This window comes from Lissotriton vulgaris, chromosome 7, assembly GCF_964263255.1.
Source record: "Lissotriton vulgaris chromosome 7, aLisVul1.2, whole genome shotgun sequence".
NCBI classification, from domain to species: domain Eukaryota; kingdom Metazoa; phylum Chordata; class Amphibia; order Caudata; family Salamandridae; genus Lissotriton; species Lissotriton vulgaris.
This window is the reverse complement of record NC_141695.1, coordinates 63,761,286-63,784,117: the sequence shown is the minus strand read 5'-3', so window position 1 is coordinate 63,784,117 and position 22,832 is coordinate 63,761,286. Positions and strand designations below refer to the sequence as shown.

Genomic DNA, 22,832 nt, shown 5'->3' with positions numbered 1-22,832 from the left:
GCATGCTAGAGATGAAATCGCCAAAGAAATGCGTGTAACCACCCCCGCTCAGCCTTCCCAGGACACCCACAACAATAGGTCTTTCGCTGGAGCAGCTAACACCAGCGAGACCTAAAAAACAGGGTGCGGAAAGAGCTAAATTTATATGGCAGCAGGTAGCCGGATTCAAAAGATAAACTCACAATTTGCATCAGTCAAATTGAAACAGACATTTATAGAACATTAATTTACCTTGAAATGCTTCAGTGACTTCCTGCTGCGGCCAACCAACAAAACACTCCTGCTCCACAACTAAGAGCGAAAAAGGAAGACAGGGGATCATAGAGAAGAGCTGGTGCAAGAAAGTCATCAGAACCCTTAGGGAGACCACAATGATGACACCCATCCAAATAGCTGAAGGTGTTCTTAATGTAATCTTCTGCGTGGTGGCACTGATGGGAAACTCTTTCATTGTCACCATGAATGTTAGTGAGTGGATTAAGAGCGACAAAGATATAAGCATCAGTAATGTCCTCGTAACCATCCTGGGAGTCAACAACATTTGTCTTCAGTGCATATTTGTGCTTCTTCAATGTACTAATTTCTTCGTAGAAATATTTGTGAATCTGGAAGAAGCCTTTAAGGCTTTGCTCACCACCTATTTCTGCTTGCACAGCTCCAGCCTCTGGGTTGCCGCCTGGCTCTGTGTCTATTACTGCATCATGATTGTCAAATGGAGCCACCCCTTTTACATCTGGTTAAGGATGAGATACCCAAAGGTTGTGCCCTGGCTCCTTTGTTGCTCACTGTTGGTTTCATTGACAAACATCATTTCTACCGGCTGCTATCTCAGTGAGAACGACATCGCCAACCAAATGTCTTGGGTTTTGAATGACACATATTTCAGAATCTCCAGTAACGCCACCACGACCATCTCATTACTAAGAAGTGGGTGCTTCATGGTCTTTTTAATCCGTGCACTTGTTGCTTCTGTGGCCTTTGCAATCTTCTCTTTTTCTGCTGGGACGATCATTACTTCTCTCTACAGACACTTAAGGCGGATGTCACAGAGTGGAGACAGCTTTCGAAACCCGCGTCTCAACGCTCACCTGGGAGCTATGAAGACCGTGACCATGCTTCTGATCCTCTATGTCTCAAATTACCTTGTATATTGTTTCATTGTTTTAAGAGTTTTCACATATAGCAGCATAGTGTTCATAATATGTAAGCTTGTGTCCGCTGCCTTCCCTGCCATGAGCTCCAGCATCCTCATCCTTGGCAACCCTAGCCTGAAGAAGACACTGGGCCAGATCCTTTGCAAGACCTGCTGCAGAGGAGAGGCACCTGTGTTTGCCTCATAAGCCTGGCATCATTTGTGCTCTGCATTTCACAAGAGTAGCACTGCTGCACATCATTCATCTGTGGAAGTAAATCAGTTACTTCCCTCTGGAGAACAGATTACTAGAACATAAAAGTAGTCACACAACACATCTGGCAAAAAATGAGCACTAAAATCTAAACACGTGAGACATTCCAAATATAACAACGAAGTCAGATATTCATGGAAGCTTAAAAGGATCTGTCAACTGTCTCTTATGACCAGAAATCTACAATATCAAACCAGAGGAATTCACATTCTTTATCAATTCAGATGTTTTGGTCAAGCCTGCATCCATACTGAGAAGTAAACATCATTTCTGGACAAATTTTGTAAACCATGAGCAGTCAATTGTAATATTCGCGCACCTCTGGCTTTCCATCTGTCTGTACTCCTGGAAAGTAAGGACTCCAGCATTGTCTATTCATGGGTCACACTGAGCTCAATAACTGGCTTAATGCCTCAAAATGTAGAAAAGATTGTTCTTCAATGTTTCTGCCACCTAATTAGTGCACAATATTTACATTGCTTGTGCTACAGATATCTTTTCTAACTCTTAGTACCAGGAAATGTAAAACGTTCCCCTTGCAAATTCAATTTGATGAGACAGAATTCCACCAGAATGGAAGAAATGTCAGGGCAGATGTAGTGGGTTTTCATTCCAAACAATGCAGCAGCAAACGTTGCAGAGCTGCATTGCACGTAAGAGAGAGCCTAACAGAGCCATATTTGTTTGAGACAGTCGGGTTGACATTTCACACTGAATTCGTACAACTGCTATGGATTAATGTAGAAAACATTTATATATTTTTTTTCTTTCCAGAGATATTAAGGCCAGATGTACAAAAATTCAATATAGCATTTCCTAAATAGTGACTCTATAGGAATCACTATTTAGGAAATACAAACTGATTTGTTCGAAATTTCTGATTGTATAATGGCGATTCCTACAGAGCAGGAAATCCCATGCCTTTCACACCAATGGGCCTGTTTTGCATTTCCAAAATAGTGATTTTCTTTTAGGAAATTGCTCTTATGTAAATTCTAAACCAAGGATGCCTATGGTCAAATATGTGACGTTGCAATGCATGTGTTCACAAAGCATGCCTTTACAACACGGTTGTTACACCGACCGCGTTGTTACCATACGTGCCATTACATCGCAAGCGTATCAATGACTTGCTGTAGGGTGCGCGCAGGATTTAAAAATAATATTAATTACTATTCCTACTCCAGTTTGTGCAACAGTAGGGAAGGTGTTGGATGTAAAATCCAAAACATTCCCTGATGTTGCACGCCCCCTACAGCAAGACGTTGACACAACTTGCGATGTAATGGCACGCGTGGTAACAACGCAGTCATTGTAACAACCACGTTTTGGAGCCATGCATTATGGAATCAGTGTTGTAAATGCTGTTTCCCCCTGTGGTCATTAAGCCCTCAGTAATGCACCACAAAAATAGTTGTGCACATGTAGAGCAAACATATACCCTAGGTGCAAGTGTGATCTCTATTCCACTCTTTAAAAGGCGTCTTGAGTGCTTCTTTAAAATTGCACATTGTTACCATCGACTTTGAGTGTATGGTAATTCCATTTCCTAAATGCTCATTTTGTATTTAGGAAAGGCTTTGTACATGTGCCAGGAAATCACAAATAGGAAAACCCTATTTGCTGTTTTCTGTTTAGGGAATCGCAAAATCCGATTTTTACTGGGTAGAAATCACATTTTGCGAAATCGCATTTTTAAATTTCCTGAAGACCTTTGTACATAGTGAAAGACTGTTTTGCATTTCTTAATTGGCCAAAATTGTAATTCGACCCATTAAGAAATGCAAAAGGGCTTTGTACATCTGGCCCTAAGCCTGCTTATTTCCCTTTGTCTATCAATGACTTTTACTACAAGATTTTCAGACCATTTTATATTCTCTGGTAATTAGAGAATGGATTGTATCAAATTTGCAATATGGTACAATAATAATATTAGAAATAGAAATGGAAGAGAAAAAGGTCTTTTGGAGTTCAGGTGTACTGGGCAATTATAATGTACCCCTTTTCCAGAGTTTCTGAAAGCTTTTACCATATGAAAGGAGATGCTCCTTAATACCTAACGCTATTTCTGATTCGCTCTCCACTATCTCAAACAAATATTACTTTTCATTTGAAATCCTCATTACTCTACAAATGAGTACATCAACCTGTTACAGTCAAAAGCAGAGTTAATTTGGAAAAAATACTTTCATCTGGGTTGACCTGTAGATCTTTGGAATTTGATTGATGGCTTCCAGTTACGATGTTTTTCAACAAATATAGTTCTTTGACATAAAAACAAAACATTACCTCTCATCAAGTTGATAAACCTGCTTGAATTCTTGTTAATTTTCTTCCTGTTTTGAAAATGAGCAGTTTTCTATTCCCTACCCATTTCTTCTCTCCTTTCTCCATTTTCTTCCTTTAACATTTGGTTTAGTTATTAAATGTACTTTATTTTTAATGATATATTACAAGATTGCATTTAATTTTTTTACATGTGAAAACTTTATACACAATATGGGCTCGATTCCGATCCGGTAAAATGCGCTCCGAATCGTCGTACGGAGAAATTTTCCCCGTACGAATCGTACCCGTACACGTCCCCGTACGTACGACGAAGTACGATCCGTACCAGGAGCTAAAGACCGTACGAGTCGTACAGGACTCCGTACGACTAAAATATCCGTACGAGTCTCACTCGGAACCCGCTGTACGTGACATCGCTACGGTTCGCGGCTGGTTTTTACGATCCAGCAAGTACGATTCGTGTCGGGTACGCACCGTACGACCCTTTTTTTTACGGGAGCTGGAAACTGCCGTAAACGCATAGTTCGCGCCAAAACAAGTACAGTACGCCCCCCCCGGGGACGCTGCGTACCCCACATGATCGCCGGGGTACGCGCCGTACCCCTGCGATCATGTGGGGTACGCGGCGTACACCCAGCGTACATGGGGTACGCACCGTACCCCATGTACGGTGGGTGTACGGTGCGCACCCCATGTACGCTGGGTGTACGCCGCGTACCCCACATGATCGCAGGGGTATGGCGCGTACCCCGGCGATCATGTGGGGTACGCGGCGTACGGTGTGTATGTGATGGAGCGCTTTTCCGTACGAATCGCCCTTACCTGACGCCGACCGTACGAATAGCGTCCTGCTCACCCGGTCCGGATCGTACTCGCCGAGTCGTACGGTGTGTTTACGAGTCGTACGGAAACGGCTACGAATACGACTCGTACGGGGGATTTTTTTTACCGGATCGGAATCGAGCCCTATATGTACAAGGTTCAATCTCTATTGCCTGTAATAGTTGATGCACTAATAATATAACTATCATTCAGAACAATGCGTTATAAATGTTCAATAAAGCCTTTCAAAACATAAAAAATAGCATATCTATTAAGATATGGTAATTTTTGGCTGCCTTGTGCGAATACACACACCTTGAACCCTACTGCAACAGTTTGAGCGTGATGTAAGGCACAGGTTTCCTACTGGAAGGATTTCCTTCCAGTGCAAAATACTATATATTGACCCTGTACTTTACCCACTTTGAATGCGTGCTGTACAGTGCGCCCACAGGATTTCTTTTCTTTTTAAAATTTTTATATATAATTTACCAACAGATACAATATGCATCTATCCTCCCTTGCACACTTGTGGCATTGGATAGCTCAGGAAGGATCAGAATAACAAATGCAGTGTCTTCATACATTGTAAATATCATACTATATTTGCTGTCTGTACAGCATAGCTTATGACATCCCAGTGTCCATTCGGCCATTCAGGGCCGCTCAGGTAGTCATGCCGGGCACAGCCCATTCTGCATTACAAGAGTCCATAGAACTAAGATGAAAAGAAAGAAATTATGAAAAAGGAACAAAAAAGAACAGAAAGAGAGGGGCAATGGGAGGGAGGTAAAGGGGGTCTCTCTGGCCATATAATATGAACCATTTCCCAGATTAGAGTAGCAGATGAGATGATAGTGTATAATTCTAAAGAGATAATCAAAGCATTTAGGGCCTACCATGTAGAACTGTACAGTAGACCGAGACCACAGAAATGGGAGGACCTCATGAGATATTTAATACCCCTACCCCTAGAAACCCTTGCACTCAACAGGTAAGAGGGCCTGGGAGGTCCAGTGACCATGCAGGAAATCCCTGCAGTGATTAAGGAAATGGCAAGGGGGAGGACACCTGTCTCAGATGGTTTGCCAGTAGAAATCTACTCTACTTACGCTCAGACACTCGAACCAAAGTTAGGAGCGATATACAAAGAAGCTTGGGAAAAGGTGGAGTTACCCTGGTCGTATCATTCCCAAAGACTAAAACATCACAACCACATTTGTCAGATCATCGGTCCCTTTCAATGCTCAATATCGACTTTAAAGTTCTGAGCAAGGTACTGGCCACGCGCCTGCTATCCTACATGACTGTCCTAATACATAATGAACAAAATGGGTTTGTGCCGGCAAGATCTACATCTGGTAACCTGCAGAGGCTATTTCATATTTTGCATCACCCTGAATGGTTCCAATACCCGGAGGCGCTCTTCCTATCATTAGACCTGGAGAAGGCTTTGATTCAGTGAGATGGGAATTCTTAGAGGTCACAACGGAACGAATGGGACTGGGAAGGAAACAATTTGTGAAAATATTGTACATAAACACAACAGCACTGGTTAGAACTAATGGGGTGATCTCGGAACCATATAGGCTATATAGAGGCACTAGACAAGTGTGCCCATTATCCCCACTGCTTTTTGCAATTGCAATAGAGCCAAACCCAATAGCCTTTTAGCAAAAAAGACATCTTCTTGACACACAGATGGGAAACATATTGCTTGTAACCTCTCTCTATGCCGATGATCTCTTGTATTTAAAAGATGGAGGCAGGGGTGCAGAACAGGCCCTGAGTATGCTGGATGAATATGCGACACTAGCCGGGCTAAAGCTAAATAAGCCAAGACATTTGCCTTCCCCACTAAGAAATGATCACACACAACCGTTGGATCTTCGTCCGGGACAGCATTGGTCCCCCATACCTACAAACACTTGGGAATACAAATTTCCGTAAACTAGAATAACTACGAGAAGGAAACCTGAACACGGTCAGTAGGTCATTAAAGACGTGCGTGAAGTTCTGGCGCTCAACGAAACCTTCACTGATGGTACGCATAGCGCTCTCCAAAATTATCATGCTCCCTGGACTACTATATTTTTTCATGAAATTGCCAGTGATAATAATTCAGTCCTGCTTCTCAGAATTGAATCAGTTACCACGGAAGTTAGTTTGTGACTGGGGGCAAAATAAGGTAGCCTTGGAAGTTGTGCAAAGAACACCTGAGTGGGGAGGTCTAGCGGCCCGACTTTGAACTGTATTATTCAGCAGCCCAACCTCAATGGATGGCTCAATGGTTGGATGGTCAAAAATATGGATTCAATAGACGAGGAGAGAGGGCGAAGTACTCAAATATGGCTATTGGCTCAACTGCTACATCTGACAGTAGCTATACCAAACTGCTGGGAATCTATGACAAAATATCGAATACAAAAATATCTACCTACAAAAATATCGATTACAACAATATCGACATCCTATCTCTAACAAGGTAAGTACAAAAATATCGGGAAAAACATATCGATGTCAAAAATATTGTTTTAAAAAAATATATAGTTTTTTAATAAAAATAATGTAATGTTAATAAAATAATACTTATAAATGTGATAAACATAGTTAAAAATATATTATAATATTTAAAATTAAAAAATTATGTAATACAAACAAATAATAATAAAGATATAATACATAGTATATACTTCATTAATAATAACTCTAAAGAATTATGTTATTAACTTATAAATAAATGAAAATAAAATAAATTACAAATACATTTATATACATAAAATAATAATATAAACAATTACAACAATATCGACATCCTATCTCTAACAAGGTAAGTATAAAAATATCGGGAAAATCATATCGATGTCAAAAATATTGTTTTCAAAAAAATATAGTTTTTAAATAAAAATAATATAATGTTAATAAAATAATACTTATAAATGTGATAAACATAGTTAAAAATATATTATGATATTTAAAATTAATAAATTATGTAATACAAACAAATAATAATAAAGATATAATACATAGTATATACTTCATTAATAATAACTCTAAGAATTATGTTAATAACTTATAAATAAATGAAAATAAAATAAATTACAAGTACATTTATATACATAAAATAATAATATAAATAACGTAGGGGTAAAAACAGTAGGGGAAGTGTTGGATAGGGTAGGGGTAACACTTACTATTCCAACTCCAGAGAGTGCAACAGTAGGGAAAGTGTTAGATAGCGTAGGGGTAACAATTACTATTCTAACTCCAGAGAGTGCAACAGTAGGAAAAGCGTTGGATAGCGTAGGGGTAACAATTACTATTCCAACTCCAGAGATTGCAACAGTAGGGAAAGTGTTGGATAGTGTAGGGGTAACAATTACTATTACCACTCCAGAGAGTGCAACAGTGGGGAAAGTGTTGGATAGCGTAGGGGTAACAATTACTATTTCCACTCCAGAGAGTGCAACAGTAGGGAAAGTGTTGGATAGCGTAGGGGTAAAAATTACTATTCCCACTCCAGAGAGTGCAACAGTAGGGAAAGTGTTGGATACCGTAGGGGTAAAAATTACTATTCCAACTCCAGAGAGTGCAACAGTAGGGTAAGTGTTGGATAGGGTAGGGGTAACAATTACTATTCCCAATCCAGAGAGTGCAACAGTAGGGAAAGTGTTGGATAGCGTAGGGGTAAAAATTACTATTCCCATTCCAGAGAGTGCAACAGTAGGGAACGTGTTGGATCAAGACCACTGACTCATTGTCAGTGAAATTGCTCTTGCACCCTCGCAGCTCCACCATCTCTGCTCTTTTGTGCCTTATTTCTGACCATTTTCCCTTTCTCTCCCTCTGCTCCTTCACTCGTTTTCACTCGTTTTTCTACCCTTTCCATCTTTCACCTTTCTGCCCTTTTCTGCATCTCTGCTCTTTTGTGCCTTATTTCTGCTTATTCTCCCTTTTTTCTTTATCCCTTCTTTCCTCCCTTTACCTTTCCCCGCCGCTGCTGCCCCCGCGGCCCCTCCCCCCAGCGTGATCGGCCCAATCCAGCTCCTCTCCCCGCTCCCGCCTCCCAGCTGTCCAGCCCTCCCCGACTCCTACTTAATGGCGGCCACTGCGGGGACAGGCGAGCAAGACCACTGACTCATTCAGTGAAATTGCTCTCCCACCCTCGCAGCTTCACCATTAAGTGAGGTGCCCCTGCCCCTGCCCCTGCACTCTTGAGTCTTAGTGATCAAGGCCCTCCTGCACACGCAGGTTTCCCTGCACCTCATCCCTGGTGGTCCAGTGGACCTCTGTCTCCTTTCTCTCACTCTGCTCCTTCACTCGTTTTTCTACCCTTTCTATCTTTCACCCTTCTGCACCTTTCTGCATCTCTGCTCTTTTGTGCCTTATTTCCGCCCATTTTCCCTACCTCTCCCTCTGCTCCTTCACTCGTTTTCACTCGTTTTTCTACCCTTTCTATCTTTCACCTTTCTGCACCTCTGCTTTTTCGCCTTTTTTCTGCCCATTTTCCCTTTCTCTGCCTCTGCTCCTTCACTCGTTTTCACTTGTTTTTCTACCCTTTCCATTTCTCACCTTTTTGCCCCGCTCCCGCCTTCCAGCTGTTCAGCCCTCCCCGACCCCTACTTAATGGCGGCCACTGCCCCGAAGGCGCGTCAAAGGCAAGCACGTCTGCGCCCGTCCGCGACCCGTCCGTTACCAGCACCAGGAACCCTGGACCTCCGCCCCGCCAACGCTACGACCCAGCAGCACTCCACGCACTCAACCCAGGCTGCAACAACAACTGCAAGCTAGCATCACCAGCCGACACCCATGGACCCTTCAGCTGTCACCGCTGCCGGCACACCTGCAGCACCGCCAAGAACACGGATCCAGCACAACCCGCCCACAATAACAAAACCGAACCGAAGACCCTGCAATGCATCCTCCTCAACGTCCGATCCCTCCGCAAACATGCCACAGAAATCTGGGACCTCCTCGACAGCACCACCCCGGACGTAGCATTCTTCACCGAAACCTGGACCAACACCACCTCAGGACCGGACATCGCCATTGCCATCCCCCAGGGATACAAGATCTACAGGAAGGACCGCCCCACCCACCCAGGAGGAGGAATCGCCATCGTCCAAAAATCCAGCCTCCGCCTGAGCACACTCCCTGACGAGTCCATAGAACTGATGGAACACCTTCACTTCAAGATACTGGCCAGCCCCACTGCCGCCCTCCGAGGAACCCTCATTTACCGACCCCGGGGACCCCGCGGACCCTTCGCCAACTCCATCACGGACATTATCTCCCCGCAGGCCATCACATCCACCAACTACACCCTGCTGGGAGACCTCAACGTCCACCTCAACAATCAACTGGACCCCAACTCCACATGCTTCCTGGATAACCTCCCCAACATTGGACTCTGCCAGATCGTGACCGAGCCCATGCACTCAGCAGGACACACCCTCGACCCCCTCTTCACTACAGGAAACTCCATCAGCTTCTGCCACACCACTGAACTTCCATGGACCGACCATCGTTGCGTCCACCTCACCTTCAGAACACCCACCATCCACAGACACCAGCACCTGCTTCCACAAAGAAACTCGACCAAAATCACCGACGACCAGCTCATCTCCTCACTCAACAACTCCACTCCAACCATCACGGAAAACGACGACCCCAACACCGCAGCCTGAACCCTGCATAGATGGATCTCGGACAGCACCAACATCATAGCCCCCCTCAAGAAAAACAACAATACCCGTGCCAAGAAAGCCAGATGGTTTACCACCGAACTTCGAGAGTCCAGGCGTACATGCCGCCACCTCGAAAAGGCCTGGAGAAACACCAAATCCACAGAAGCCCACAATAACTTCAGAGCCGCCACCAACGCTCACCATCAACTCATCAGAGAAACGAGGAAAAAAGCGATTGAAGACAGAATCTCCACCCACGCACACAACAGCAAGGAACTCTTCAGCATCATCAAGGAGTTCGCCCAACCCACCAGCGAGTCTACCGACATCCATCCCTCACAAGACCTCTGCGACAAACTCAGCACCTTTTTCCACCACAAAATCAAGAGCATCTACGACAACTTCGACGAAGACAACCAACACACTGAACCCTCACCAACCACCCCCGACACCCGGAAACCAGCGATTGATGACTGGACAGCCCTCACCACCAAAGACACACTAAAGACAATGAAGTCAATCTACTCAGGGGCCCCCACGGACCCCTGCCCCCACCACATCTTCAACAGAGCCGCTGACACCATCGCACCCATGCTCTGCCACACCATAAACCGCTCCCTGGCGAGCACCTCGTTCCCCAATGACTGGAAACACGCCGATGTCAACCCCCTCCTGAAGAAACCCTCAGCGGACCCCACCGACCTCAAAAACTACAGACCCATCTCCCTGCTCCCTTTCCCAGCGAAAGTCATCGAGAAAGCCATCAACAGCCAACTCGCCACATTCATTGAAGAACACAACATCATCAACTCCTCCCAATCCGGCTTCAGAAAAAAACACAGTACGGAAACTGCCCTCCTTGCTGCAACAGACGACATCCACACCCTACTGGACAAAGGAGAAACAGTAGCCTTCATCCTCCTAGACCTATCAGCGGCGTTCAACACAGTCTCCCACCGCACCCTAATACGCAGACTCTACGACGCTGGAATCCAGGACAAGGCCCTCGACTGGATCTGCTCCTTCCTCTCCGGCAGGACGCAACGGGTCAGACTCCCCCCTTTCCTCTCAGACCCCACACCTACCACCTGCGGAGTCCCCCAAGGCTCCTCCCTCAGCCCGACGCTCTTCAACCTCTACATGGCTCCACTTGCCCCCATCGTCAGAACCTACGGACTCAACATCGTGTCATACGCAGACGACACCCAGCTCATCCTCTCCCTATCCAACGAGCCCAACACCACCAGACGCAACTTTCGATAAGGCATGGAAGCCGTCACCAAATGGATGAAAAACAGCTGCCTACAACTAAACACCAACAAAACAGAAGTACTCATCATGGGCCCAAACTCCGACGCCTGGAGCGACACCTGGTGGCCCACCACCCTCAGAAACCCGCCAACCCCCATAGACCACGCACGCAACCTGGGAATCATCCTGGACTCCGAGCTCAAAATGGACCGCCATATCAACTCTGTCTCATCTTCCTGCTTCCACATGCTCCGCCTTCTTCGTTAGACCTTCAAATGGATCCCCCTCGAACACTGAAAGATAGTCACTCACGCCCTGGTCACTAGCAGACTCAACTACAGCAACGCACTCTACGCCGGAATAAACAAAAACCTCATCCGCAAGCTACAGAACATCCAGAACGCCGCCACAAGACTGGTCCTCAACCTGCCAAAACACTGCCACATCTCCCAGCACCTGCGCACAATCCACTGGCTTCTCGTCGAGGCGAGAATCACCTTTAAGATGCTCACCCACGCAGACAAGGCCCTCCACGGCACCGGACCATCATACCTGAACAGCCGGCTCAAATTTCACGCACCCCAAAGGACCCTACGATCAGCCCAGCTCTCCGTCGCTGATGTCTCCCGCACCAGAAAGACCAGATCGGGAGGCCGCTCCTTCTCCTTCCTCGCGGCCAAAGCATGGAACGCCCTTCCGCTCCACCTCAGATAGACAACATAGCTCCCCATCTTCGCAAGCAACCTCAAAACCTGGCTCTTCGACAGACCCCCTCCTTTATGGAATGGAACCTGCACCCCCCCACCCCTAGCGCCTTGAGACCCTTACGAGTGAGTAGTTGCGCTTTAACAAACTCCTCATTGATTGATTGGTTGGATAGCGTAGGGGTAAAAATTACTATTCCCATTCCAGAGAGTTCAACAGTAGAGAAAGTGTTGGATAGCGTAGAGGTAAAAATTACTATTCCAACTCCAGAGAGTGCAACAGTAGGGTAAGTGTTGGATAGCGTAGGGGTAACAATGACTATTCCCACTCCAGAGAGTGCAACATTAGGGAAAGTGTTGGATAGCGTAGAGGTAAAAATAAAATACTTAAAAATAAATGTATTTTTAAAATAATAAAAAACGTAACTAATAAATACATATAAACCATTTACAAATACCAATACATAATTATTAAAATTATGATTAGCAATAAATAATTACCTTAATTTAAAAAAAAACATTTAATAATATTTAATTACCAATTAATAATTACTTAACGATTATATCATTAACACAATAATTAATTAAAACATTATTACTTAATTACATTTAAATTACTTCCCACCCTATTCTCCTATAAACCCACAACCTGCTACAGAACATAATTATCAATTAATCAATTAATTAAAATTAATTACCAATTAAATAAAATTAAATAACAATTAATTAAAATTAATTTATAATTCCTAATAATTAATAATTAATTTAGTGTAATTAAATTACTTACCACCCTATTCCCCTATAAACCCACAACCCGCTACAGAACATAATTATCAATTAATCAATTAATTAAAATTAATTATCAATTAATTAAAATTAATTACCAATTAATTAATAATTATTAATTAATATAATATAATTAAATTACTTCCCACCCTTTTCCCCTATAAACCCACAACCCACTACAGTACTAAAATACAAAATTTTGTTAAAATTAAAATAAATTAAAAACATAATAAATACATAATAATATACAAAAAAAGTATATAAAAATCAATAATATTATCTTCGAAATTATTAACATCGGTATTACTAACATCGATATTCAAAACATCGGTATTACTAATATCGATATTAAAATCTATCGATATTACTTACCTTCTATATTATGTCCCTTCGATATTTAACATCAATATTATTGTATATCGATATTTAAATTTCGATATTTTGTCTGCATACCACTGCTGGAGGAGATGTCTCTGACGTACAGACGAGGACCGTCTTTATGCAACAAAAATACTCCTCACCTGAGTCCCTTTTGGGGATACCTTGGCTCCATACATGAGACTCCAACTCGCAGAATGGACTACGGCCGAGATCACAACAGTCGGATACTGCTTTCAAACGTGAATATTAATACCCATAGATGATTTCATGTCCCAGTATAACCTACCACATGGGCAATTTCTGACTTATCACTCACTGACACTGTCATTTTGTGATCTCTGTCAAAGTAGTTCTGAGTTGCAAAAAAAACACACAGAGTGCTCCAAGTGCTGATGAATTTGGGAGCAGCCGGACACATAATTAAATGGTTACATAAAGGCACTACTTTAAGCACTCAAAAAGCCGCTAGACCACATCAGAGGGAAATGGGACACGATAGTAGGGAGACAGTTATTAGATAAAGAATTGAACCAAGTATTTAGGAGCCCGAAAAGAGTCTTGAGGAATTCCAACTTCAAAGCAATTCAGTTTAATCATATACACCTGGGGGCCGATTCCGATCCGAAAAAAAAGCGCTTCGAATTACTGTAGTGTTTGTTCAGGTACAAATTGTTTCCGTACACGTCTTCGTACGAATCTGCAAGTACGATCTCAATCTAAAGCAGCACTCCTTACAACTCATAAATATCTACATACAAATCAAAAGTCCATACGAATGGCATTCGGATGACGATTCACGCTACGTACGAACGTAAATAGACCGCGTCATCCGTACCAGGAAGTACGATCCGTGTCGAGGACACTCCGTACGGCTCTTCTGCTACGAGAGTCAAAAACTGCCGTAAACCAGACCAACTTGCACCCCGGTACACGACAAACAAGTTATGAACCCCATCGTCCGTGTCATACCAGTCCTGTACGCCCACCACCTCGTGCATAGAAACCGACGACGGCGCAGACGGTGAGTACAACGAAATCAAACATACCTGTACGTGGTGCACGCACGCCCACATCCCCATCAAAAGCCTGTAATGTCGGGGTACGTAGCGACACACGCCACCGCAGATCACCAGTGCATTTGTCAGACGTGCCGCAACTACGTCATCGATTACGGGGTGCGGTACGCGACCGCACGTCTCCAGTGCATTTGTCAGACATGCCGCAACTACGTCATCGATTACGGGGTGCGGTACGCGACCGCACATCACCAGTGCCTTTGTCAGACGTGCCGCAACTACGTCATCGATTACTGGGTGCAGTATGGAACCGCACATCACCAGTGCAATAGTCAGTCGTGCAGCACCCATGCCATCGATTTCGGGGTGCGGTACGCGACCGCACCTTACCAGTGCAATAGTCAGTCATGCCGCACCCACGCCATCGATTACGGGGTGCGATACGTGACCGCACCTCACCAGTGCAATAATCAGTCATGCCGCACCCACGCCATCGATTTCGTTGTGCGATACGCGACCGCACATCACCAGTGCAATAGTCAGTCGTGCCGTACCCACGCCATCGATTACGGGGTGCGGTACGCGACCGCATTTCACCTTTGTAATAGTCAGACGTGTGGAACACAAGTCTGCAGTGTCAGTGCAAGTGTAAGTGATGTGTAGCCCCACCAGTGCCCAGCAGTGCCCAGCATGACAGTGTGTGTGTGGCTAAGACCCCCAGCAGTGCCCAGCATGACAGTGTATGTGTGGCTAAGACCCCCAGCAGTACTCAGCATGACAGTGTGTGTGTGGCTAAGACCCCCAGCAGTGCCCAGCATGACAGTGTGTGTGTGGCTAAGACCACCACCAGTGCCCAGCATGACTGTGTGTGTGTGTGGCTAAGACCCCCACCAGTGCCCAGAATGACCGTGTGTGTGTGGCTAAGACCCCCACCAGTGTCCAGCATGACAGTGTGTGTGCGGCTAAGACCCCCAGCAGTGCCCAGCAGTGCCCAGCATGACTGTGTGTGTGTGGCTAAGACCCCCACCAGTGCCCAGCAGTGCCCAGCATAACAGTGCGTGTGTGGCTAAGACCCCCACCAGTGCACAGCATGACTGTGTGTGTGTGGCTAAGACCCCCACCAGTGCCCAGCATGACAGTGTGTGTGTGGCTAAGACCCCCAACAGTGCCCAGCAGTGCCCAGCATGACTGTGTGTGTGTGGCTAAGACCCCCACCAGTGCCCTGCAGTGTCCAGCATGACAATGTGTGTGTGGCTAAGACCCCCACCAGTGCCCAGCATGACAGTGTGTGTGTGGCTAAGACCCCCAGCAGTGCCCAGCATGACAGTGTGTGTGTGGCTAAGACCACCACCAGTGCCCAGCAGTGCCCAGCATAACAGTGTGTGTGTGGCCAAGACCCCCACCAGTGCCAGCAGTGCCCAGCATAACAGTGTGTGTGTGGCTAAGACCCCCACCAGTGCCCAGGAGTGCCCAGCATGACAGTGTGTGTGTGGCTAAGACCCCCACCAGTGCCCAGCATAACAGTGTGTGTGTGGCTAAGACCCCACCAGTGCCCAGCGTAACAGTGTGTGTGGCTAAGACCCCCGCAAGTGCCCAGCAGTGCCCAGCATAACAGTGTGTGTGTGGCTAAGACCCCCACCAGTGCCCAACAGTGCCCAGCATAACAGTGTGTGTGTGGCTAAGACCCCCACCAGTGCCCAGCATAACAGTGTGTGTGTGGCTAAGACCCCCACTAGTGCGCAGCAGTGCCCAGCATAACAGTGTTTGTGTGTGTGTGGCTGAGACCCCAACAGTAAAAACTTGAACATACCATTGGTAACCTCATTACCATCTGGAAATAGAGACATGTTACAATACCCAAATTTGAACATCACACCAGCTCCCAGGCACACAGCAGTCAAAGACTTTAACAGACAAACTAAAGTACTGAAACAGAAATAAATAGCTGTATTCAGCTGGATCCTAAATGAAAATGCAAATAAGAGTCCTTGCTCTTTGAAGGCCAACGGCCAGTCCAAACAAGTGATCAAAACAGATCGTGCCACAATGGATGTTGACACACCACAACTTGCCTGCACATGGAGTTCAATCCACACTGGAAACAGTGGGGGCATCAACTGTGGAATCCCCCGGCACCGCAGGGACAGGGGAGGGAAGGACAGGTGTAGTGGGTGCAGGTGGTGTGGAATCATCCACACTGGCTGGTGCATTGAAGAATGTAGCAACATAAACTTGGCAGCACACTTCAGCCAGTTCGATAAAACTCCCACCTGAACCCGGGGACACATTGGGGGTGGAGGTAGAGGGTTGTGAGTCTGTGCCTGTGGTTCTGTGGATGCGTTTGGTATGTCTCTACCCTCTCCCTGTGGGTGTGCCTACATCCCCTTGAGATTGGGTGCGTGGTGATTTGAGTTTCTTCTGCCGTGTGGGTGTGCTGGGTGTGTCTGTTGTTGTGTCTGACCTGTGGCGTCTGCGTGTACTTTTGGAAGGTATGGGAGAGGCTGAGGTGGATGGGTCAGAAGGAGGGGGGGCAGGTGCTGCTGGGTGGAAATAGCTGCTGTCAGTGTTGACTCTATGGCAGCCACACTCCGACGTAGATCAGACATGCCAGATGACATGCCCTCCATGAACGACAAAAACTGTGTAATGAGTTGTGTTTGTCCATGGAGGACAGTCAACATGGATGTCTGACCTACTACAAGCTGCAGGAGTAGGTCCTCAGACTCAGCACTGAGGGCAGCAGGGGGCACAGGGGCAGGTGCTGCAGTGCTGGGACCAAAGGAGACACAGGGGCTAGCACGGACCCTAGGGACCCTAAAAACTGGGAGGGTGGAGATGGTAATGGAGGAGGAGAGGCCAGCCAAAGGTGAAGAAGAGGCTATTTCTGCATATTCCCCCTCCTCCTGAGAGTCTGATTCAGAGCCGTCCGCATGGTAGGATGTGTCGGTCACATGGGGTCCGGCCCGCAGACTCTCCTCACCCTCCGTGCCACTGGCTCCCTCCGACTCCTCATAGCAGGTGGCACTGTCGCTGGGTCCCTCTGTGTGGTCCGTGTCTGTGTCTCCTCCAGATTGTGGTGATGATGCTGTTGGCAAGGAGAATAAGAAATACATATCAGTCTCCTGTACACATCTGACAAATCAGCTTTAAAAAATAGCACACATTTCTAAACATGGCCTGCATCATGAGTCCAAATCCACTGAACTCCGCACAATGCCAAGCATAGTGTTGGGCAATATGAAGAGAAACTAAGTGCAATGTATACTAGGGTAGAAGTAACAGGCAAGGCAACAACTTGTATGAGAGAGACACATTGATAACCGACTGCCTGACAACCGGATAGATGATGAACAGTCACTGTTAATTTTCCCATCCTGACACACAATACCAGACCTGCTGATGGTTGAATTGCTGCGCCCCGGTGCCACATGCTAAACGTCCTTCATGAAGTGCCATGTGAAGCCATCCTGGGAACTGGATCCAAGTGTACCCTCACATCACACTGGCATGACAGATGTCTACACACAAAGTCACCTTGACTGGTTGACCATCTATAGGATTACATAACAACATGCAACACATTTTGAGTATATGCACACACACACTGCACAGTGTGAGTATGCACAAGCCAAAATAATTACACATGTACAGTGTGGTCCTGTAGCCAAGACATCACAAATAGAAAGTACACCATGGACCAAGGCCCCTGAGGCTGACTCTTTCAGAAAATACATGTTGACACTCAAGATCAGTGCGAAAATATGTAGAAGGGCAGACCCAGTGCACATGTGGTGCTACATGTGAGGTAACAACAGGTGTCACAGACCTCACTACACCATGATGATGTGCTAAGGAATTTGCATATTTACACATAGCACCTTAGGAGTACCTGTAAAATAAAAAGTGTTGGCACAGGGCTGGGCAAATGGGGAGTAGGGCAAGGCATGTAAAAAATAATATCCTGAAACTTGGCCATTCTCATGCCAATGCATGAAGCGGCTGTTCGACAACACCACTCCAACTGTGGGAGTGTTAGCATGCCTGGGAGCACTGCAGGTAGCATGTGACACACTTGACAACAAACAGACATGTACCTACCCCCTTCTTGCTGCTGTCTCCCCTGCAACTGCCTATGGAGGTCTGGGAACACCACTTCCAGGACCCGGAGCATGTTGGGGGTGAGGTGGCGGGTGCCGCCATGCCGGCGTGGAGCTTCCAGCTTCAGCTGTACTCTGGCGATGCGGCGGGTCCAGCACCGGATGCCCTGCCACCTCTTTTTGATGTTTCCGAGCCTCCTGCGGGGCCACCCTCTCTCCTGACAGCCCTGGCGATGTCCAGCCTGATGTCACCCTTCTCATAGGCAGATACCTGTCACGAATGTAAAGATAAAGAACATCAGTACACCTGGCCCATGTCCCAAAGACACACATATGCACAAAATACTTGCGGACAACAGGTTATAGGATGATGAACACACTTTCATCATTGTCCAGGAAGATGTTACCTGTGAGCAAACAGAAATGCACTACATGCCATTGCAAGGCTACAGATGACATAAGGGCTGAAAACCACTCATTCAGCATGACACTCACTGAGCAACAGCTGCCACATCAGGCTGCACTGCAGCATGTGACATCCAGTCACACACCCCACTACAACAAATTACCCTCTCCAGACAATACTGTGCACATCGGCACTCCCTCCAGAGAATATTCCATCTCAGAAACATACATACACAATGGCTGCAGTGTCACACACACAACAGGTGCACACTACAAGGTCATGCACACATCACTCACCTGATCCTCTGGTCTCCCATACAGCTTGCTGTAGTTGGGCAGGAGGGCATCCAGCAGGGCCTTGTTCTCGGCATCAATGAATGCAGGTGCCCTCTCCATGCTCAGCTAATCAGGGTCCAGAGGATACAGAGACAGCAGCTGTGTTTACCACTCCAAATTTGTGCAGGCAAGTGCCCTCCCTCAGCCACATGCTGCCTTATCTGTGCTGCTGAGGGTCTGTGAGTGCAAGGAGTAGGGTGTGATAGGCCAGAATAGTTAGCATCCTATGTTCCATCCAATCCGATGACACATAAGGCCATGACACACATATGCATGGTTTGAAAAGTGAGCCAGAGCTGAACAACAACTTTTGCAACATTGTATACTTTTGCCGAACTGAATTTTCCAGATCACCTGTAGGACACTCTCAAATCTCTGTAACCATGACAACCAGGCTGCATGCTAATCCTACCACTGTTGCTCTAGATATTTCTATGTATTTTTTTGAATATACACACAAGTACGGTGCGATTGCACTCGCAAATGCTACTCATTCAATGGTGAAACGAGGCGTACACACGCACGTACGATTGGGGTACGCTCTGCTCGCGTATGTCTACAATGCATCGGGAAACGAGGCCTACACACGCACGTACGATTGGGGTGCGCTCTGCTCGCGTAAGTCTACAATGCATTTGGAAACGAGGCCTACACACGCACGTACGATTGGGGTACGCTCTGCTCGAGTATGTCTACAATGCATCGGGAAACGAGGCCTACACACACACGTACGATTGGGGTACGCTCTGCTCGTGTAAGTCTACAATGCATTTGGAAACGAGGCCTACACACGCACGTACGATTGGGGTACGCTCTGCTCGCGTATGTCTACAATGCATTGGGAAACGAGGCCTACACACGCACGTACGATTGGGGTACGCTCTGCTCGTGTATGTCTACAATGCATCGGGAAACGAGGCCTACACACGCACGTACGATTGGGGTACGCTCTGCTCGCGTATGTCTACAATGCATTTGGAAAGGAGGCCTACACACGCACGTACGATTGGGGTATGCTCTCCTTGCGTATGTCTACAATGCATTGGGAAACGAGGCCTACACACGCACGTACGATTGGGGTACACTCTGCTCGCGTATGTCTACAATGCATTGGGAAACGAGGCCTACACACGCACATAACATTGGGGTCAGATATGCTCAATGGAATGGTTGTGTAGGCTGCATCCATGACCTCATACATGTCAACATTGGGAGAGTGAACCTAGCAAATCACATGGCAGGGATGTAGTGTACAGTCATGCTGACCATGTAGATGTAGACATCTGCATGACATCCTTCCATCAGCAGGCCCTAGGTGTGGCAGACAGTGATGAAGCACAGGAAATGTCATCTTGTGGCTCAGTTGATGTGTGAAGAGCCTTTGAGACATGTCAATTATCATGTTGCACATGTGGTTCACATACATACAACACGTATCACCTGAGAACGTCTGCAACATATTGTGATGCACATCAATACTGGAAGTGCACACCATTGACTACATGGAACTGTCACATCATGACATTGACATGCCCACTGTCACATATGTGAAATTGAAGCACAGCATGACCCGGTGAGACCACGTCATGTGTGTGCCACATGCGACATTGTGCTTGCTGCCAGCATATGAAATGAACAGGTCAGTATAATTGTCCTCCCCTTACAATATCCTCAAGCATCAGACTGGATCTGCAAATTTGTGCTTAGCAGTAGCCTTGTGCGTCGGTAGGCGACGTCTGTGGCTTAGCATGTGTCTTTGCCGTTGTGTGCACCGTTATGACGTTGTCTGATTACTCAGGCCCCGCCTACTTGTGCTGACTTCAGCTCCGATTTTTTCACACCAGGAGAGCAGTGCTGAAATAAGTGTCACCTAAGTTATTCAAAATCAAAACCTTGTACAATCACTTTTGATGACTTTACTTTAATTTTCTACTCAGGACGGTGCCAATGGGGATGTCCGGTGTCAAGCCTGTGAGGATAGCGACCGACTGATGTCGGTGACTGACCCTCACCGTCAGTGTCTAATGTCCCCATGTCAACCACGACAACAAGAGCTGCCCGACTGCCGGCCCCTGACTTTGTAGGCTAGGCGGGAGTGGTCCCGCAAGCGGCTCCGACTCCAGCAGTTGGCCTGCACTGCAAGAGGTCAGGGTCTGGACGGAGGTCGAGGGACCGGGCATGGGGTTTGAGCCATCAGAGCTCCGGGAGTCAACATCACTCCTTTCTGGGTAAGTCGTCAGCAAAACACAAGAAGTCAGAGAGGTCATCGCTCTTCCAAATGCCCACGATGCACGTGCAATGTGGCAGGGGACTTGTGTGACACCGCCCACATGGCTCTGTCAGAGTGGCTTGCGTCGTAGCCTGCCCCACAACCTCCGGTCCCTGGGCAGCATGGAACGCATAATGAGTTTGAGCGCTTCCTCATGGCCATGATGTCCCTCACTCCTCTGACTGGCAATGCAGTGGCTATGGTCCCAGCGGACACGTCTGGGGTCCCTAGTGGGTCTGGTGCTACTGGTCCAATGCCAACAGGTGCTTTGGCTCAGACGGCGCCGCCGCATTTGGCCCTGCACCACTGGCCCACACTGGATCCAAAACTTGTTTCTGGTCCTGGCTGGTTGACCTCACACACTCACCGTCTACAGTCCCCCAGGTTTCACCCTCGGCCCTGTCCTCGGGTGGTGCCGTCCCCAATACCACACTGTAAACGGCTCTGGCGTGGGAACGGCGCACCCAAATTCTGCATTTGATGTTGCATGGGGATTAGAAATTAGAGTTGCCGGCCACATCTGTTCACAACCATGATACGCATGGAATGGGTGTTAAGGAGTATTGGGATTGGTCTGAAGAACCACTGACACGTGAGTGTCAGTCCCAAGATGAATGGACAGGTGGACTGGGGGATGCGAGTGGTCTGCACACCTCGTCTGACACTGGTTTTGTCACAAATCCAACCGTGGCTTTTGAGGAGGGTCCAACCTACAGTGTGGTGTTGACGTTGGTGGACAAAACCTTGCCCTTTCGTCTCACTGTCGCAGTCATGAGGACCGACCTCCTCACTGAGGTCCTTAAAGTGCAATCACGCTTGGCTGAGCCTCTGCAGCCGTGTCATGAGGCATTGACTGACGCTATTTTGTGCACTAGGTCCAGGCTCGATGCAGGTACGGCTGTAGATATGCACGTGGGCAGATGCCAACACCCGCCACCGGACGACCCATGTGTCCTGTCCTCTCACCCCACCCCAGAGAGCCTGGGCATCCAGGCCTCCAATTCACACAACTCATTCCCATCTGCTCCGCCGGACAGGGTATCCAAGAGGTATGAGCAGTACGGCAAGATGGTATCATCCTCCCTGAGTGCGGGACTGCGGTCTCCCTACGTCACATGCCTATTTGTCTGCTACACCCACTCTTTACGGGACACGGTTGCCGAACTGCTTTCCGTTGTCGGTACGGGCACAACTTGCACAAGCCCTTGTGGAAGGGCAAGCTGCGGCATGGCATTTGATGCGGTGTGGGCTGGATCACATCAACTCACTGGGCAGGGCTATGGCAACCACGGAGACAATTTGTAGCAAACGCTGGTTGGAGTCCAACCAATTTGTACCCGAATTCCAGAGTACACTCATGGACATGCCGTGTGATGTAAGTTG

At 46.9% G+C, this 22,832-nt stretch overlaps 1 protein-coding gene across 1 annotated transcript; it reads left to right on the top strand.

The window, feature by feature from the left end:
* Positions 1-371: 371 nt before the first annotated feature.
* Positions 372-1,340, top strand: LOC147700734 (taste receptor type 2 member 40-like). Its single transcript, XM_086929204.1, has one exon. It carries the CDS (start codon positions 372-374, stop codon positions 1,338-1,340), a length of 969 nt encoding a protein of 322 aa, XP_086785330.1.
* Positions 1,341-22,832: the final 21,492 nt, after the last annotated feature.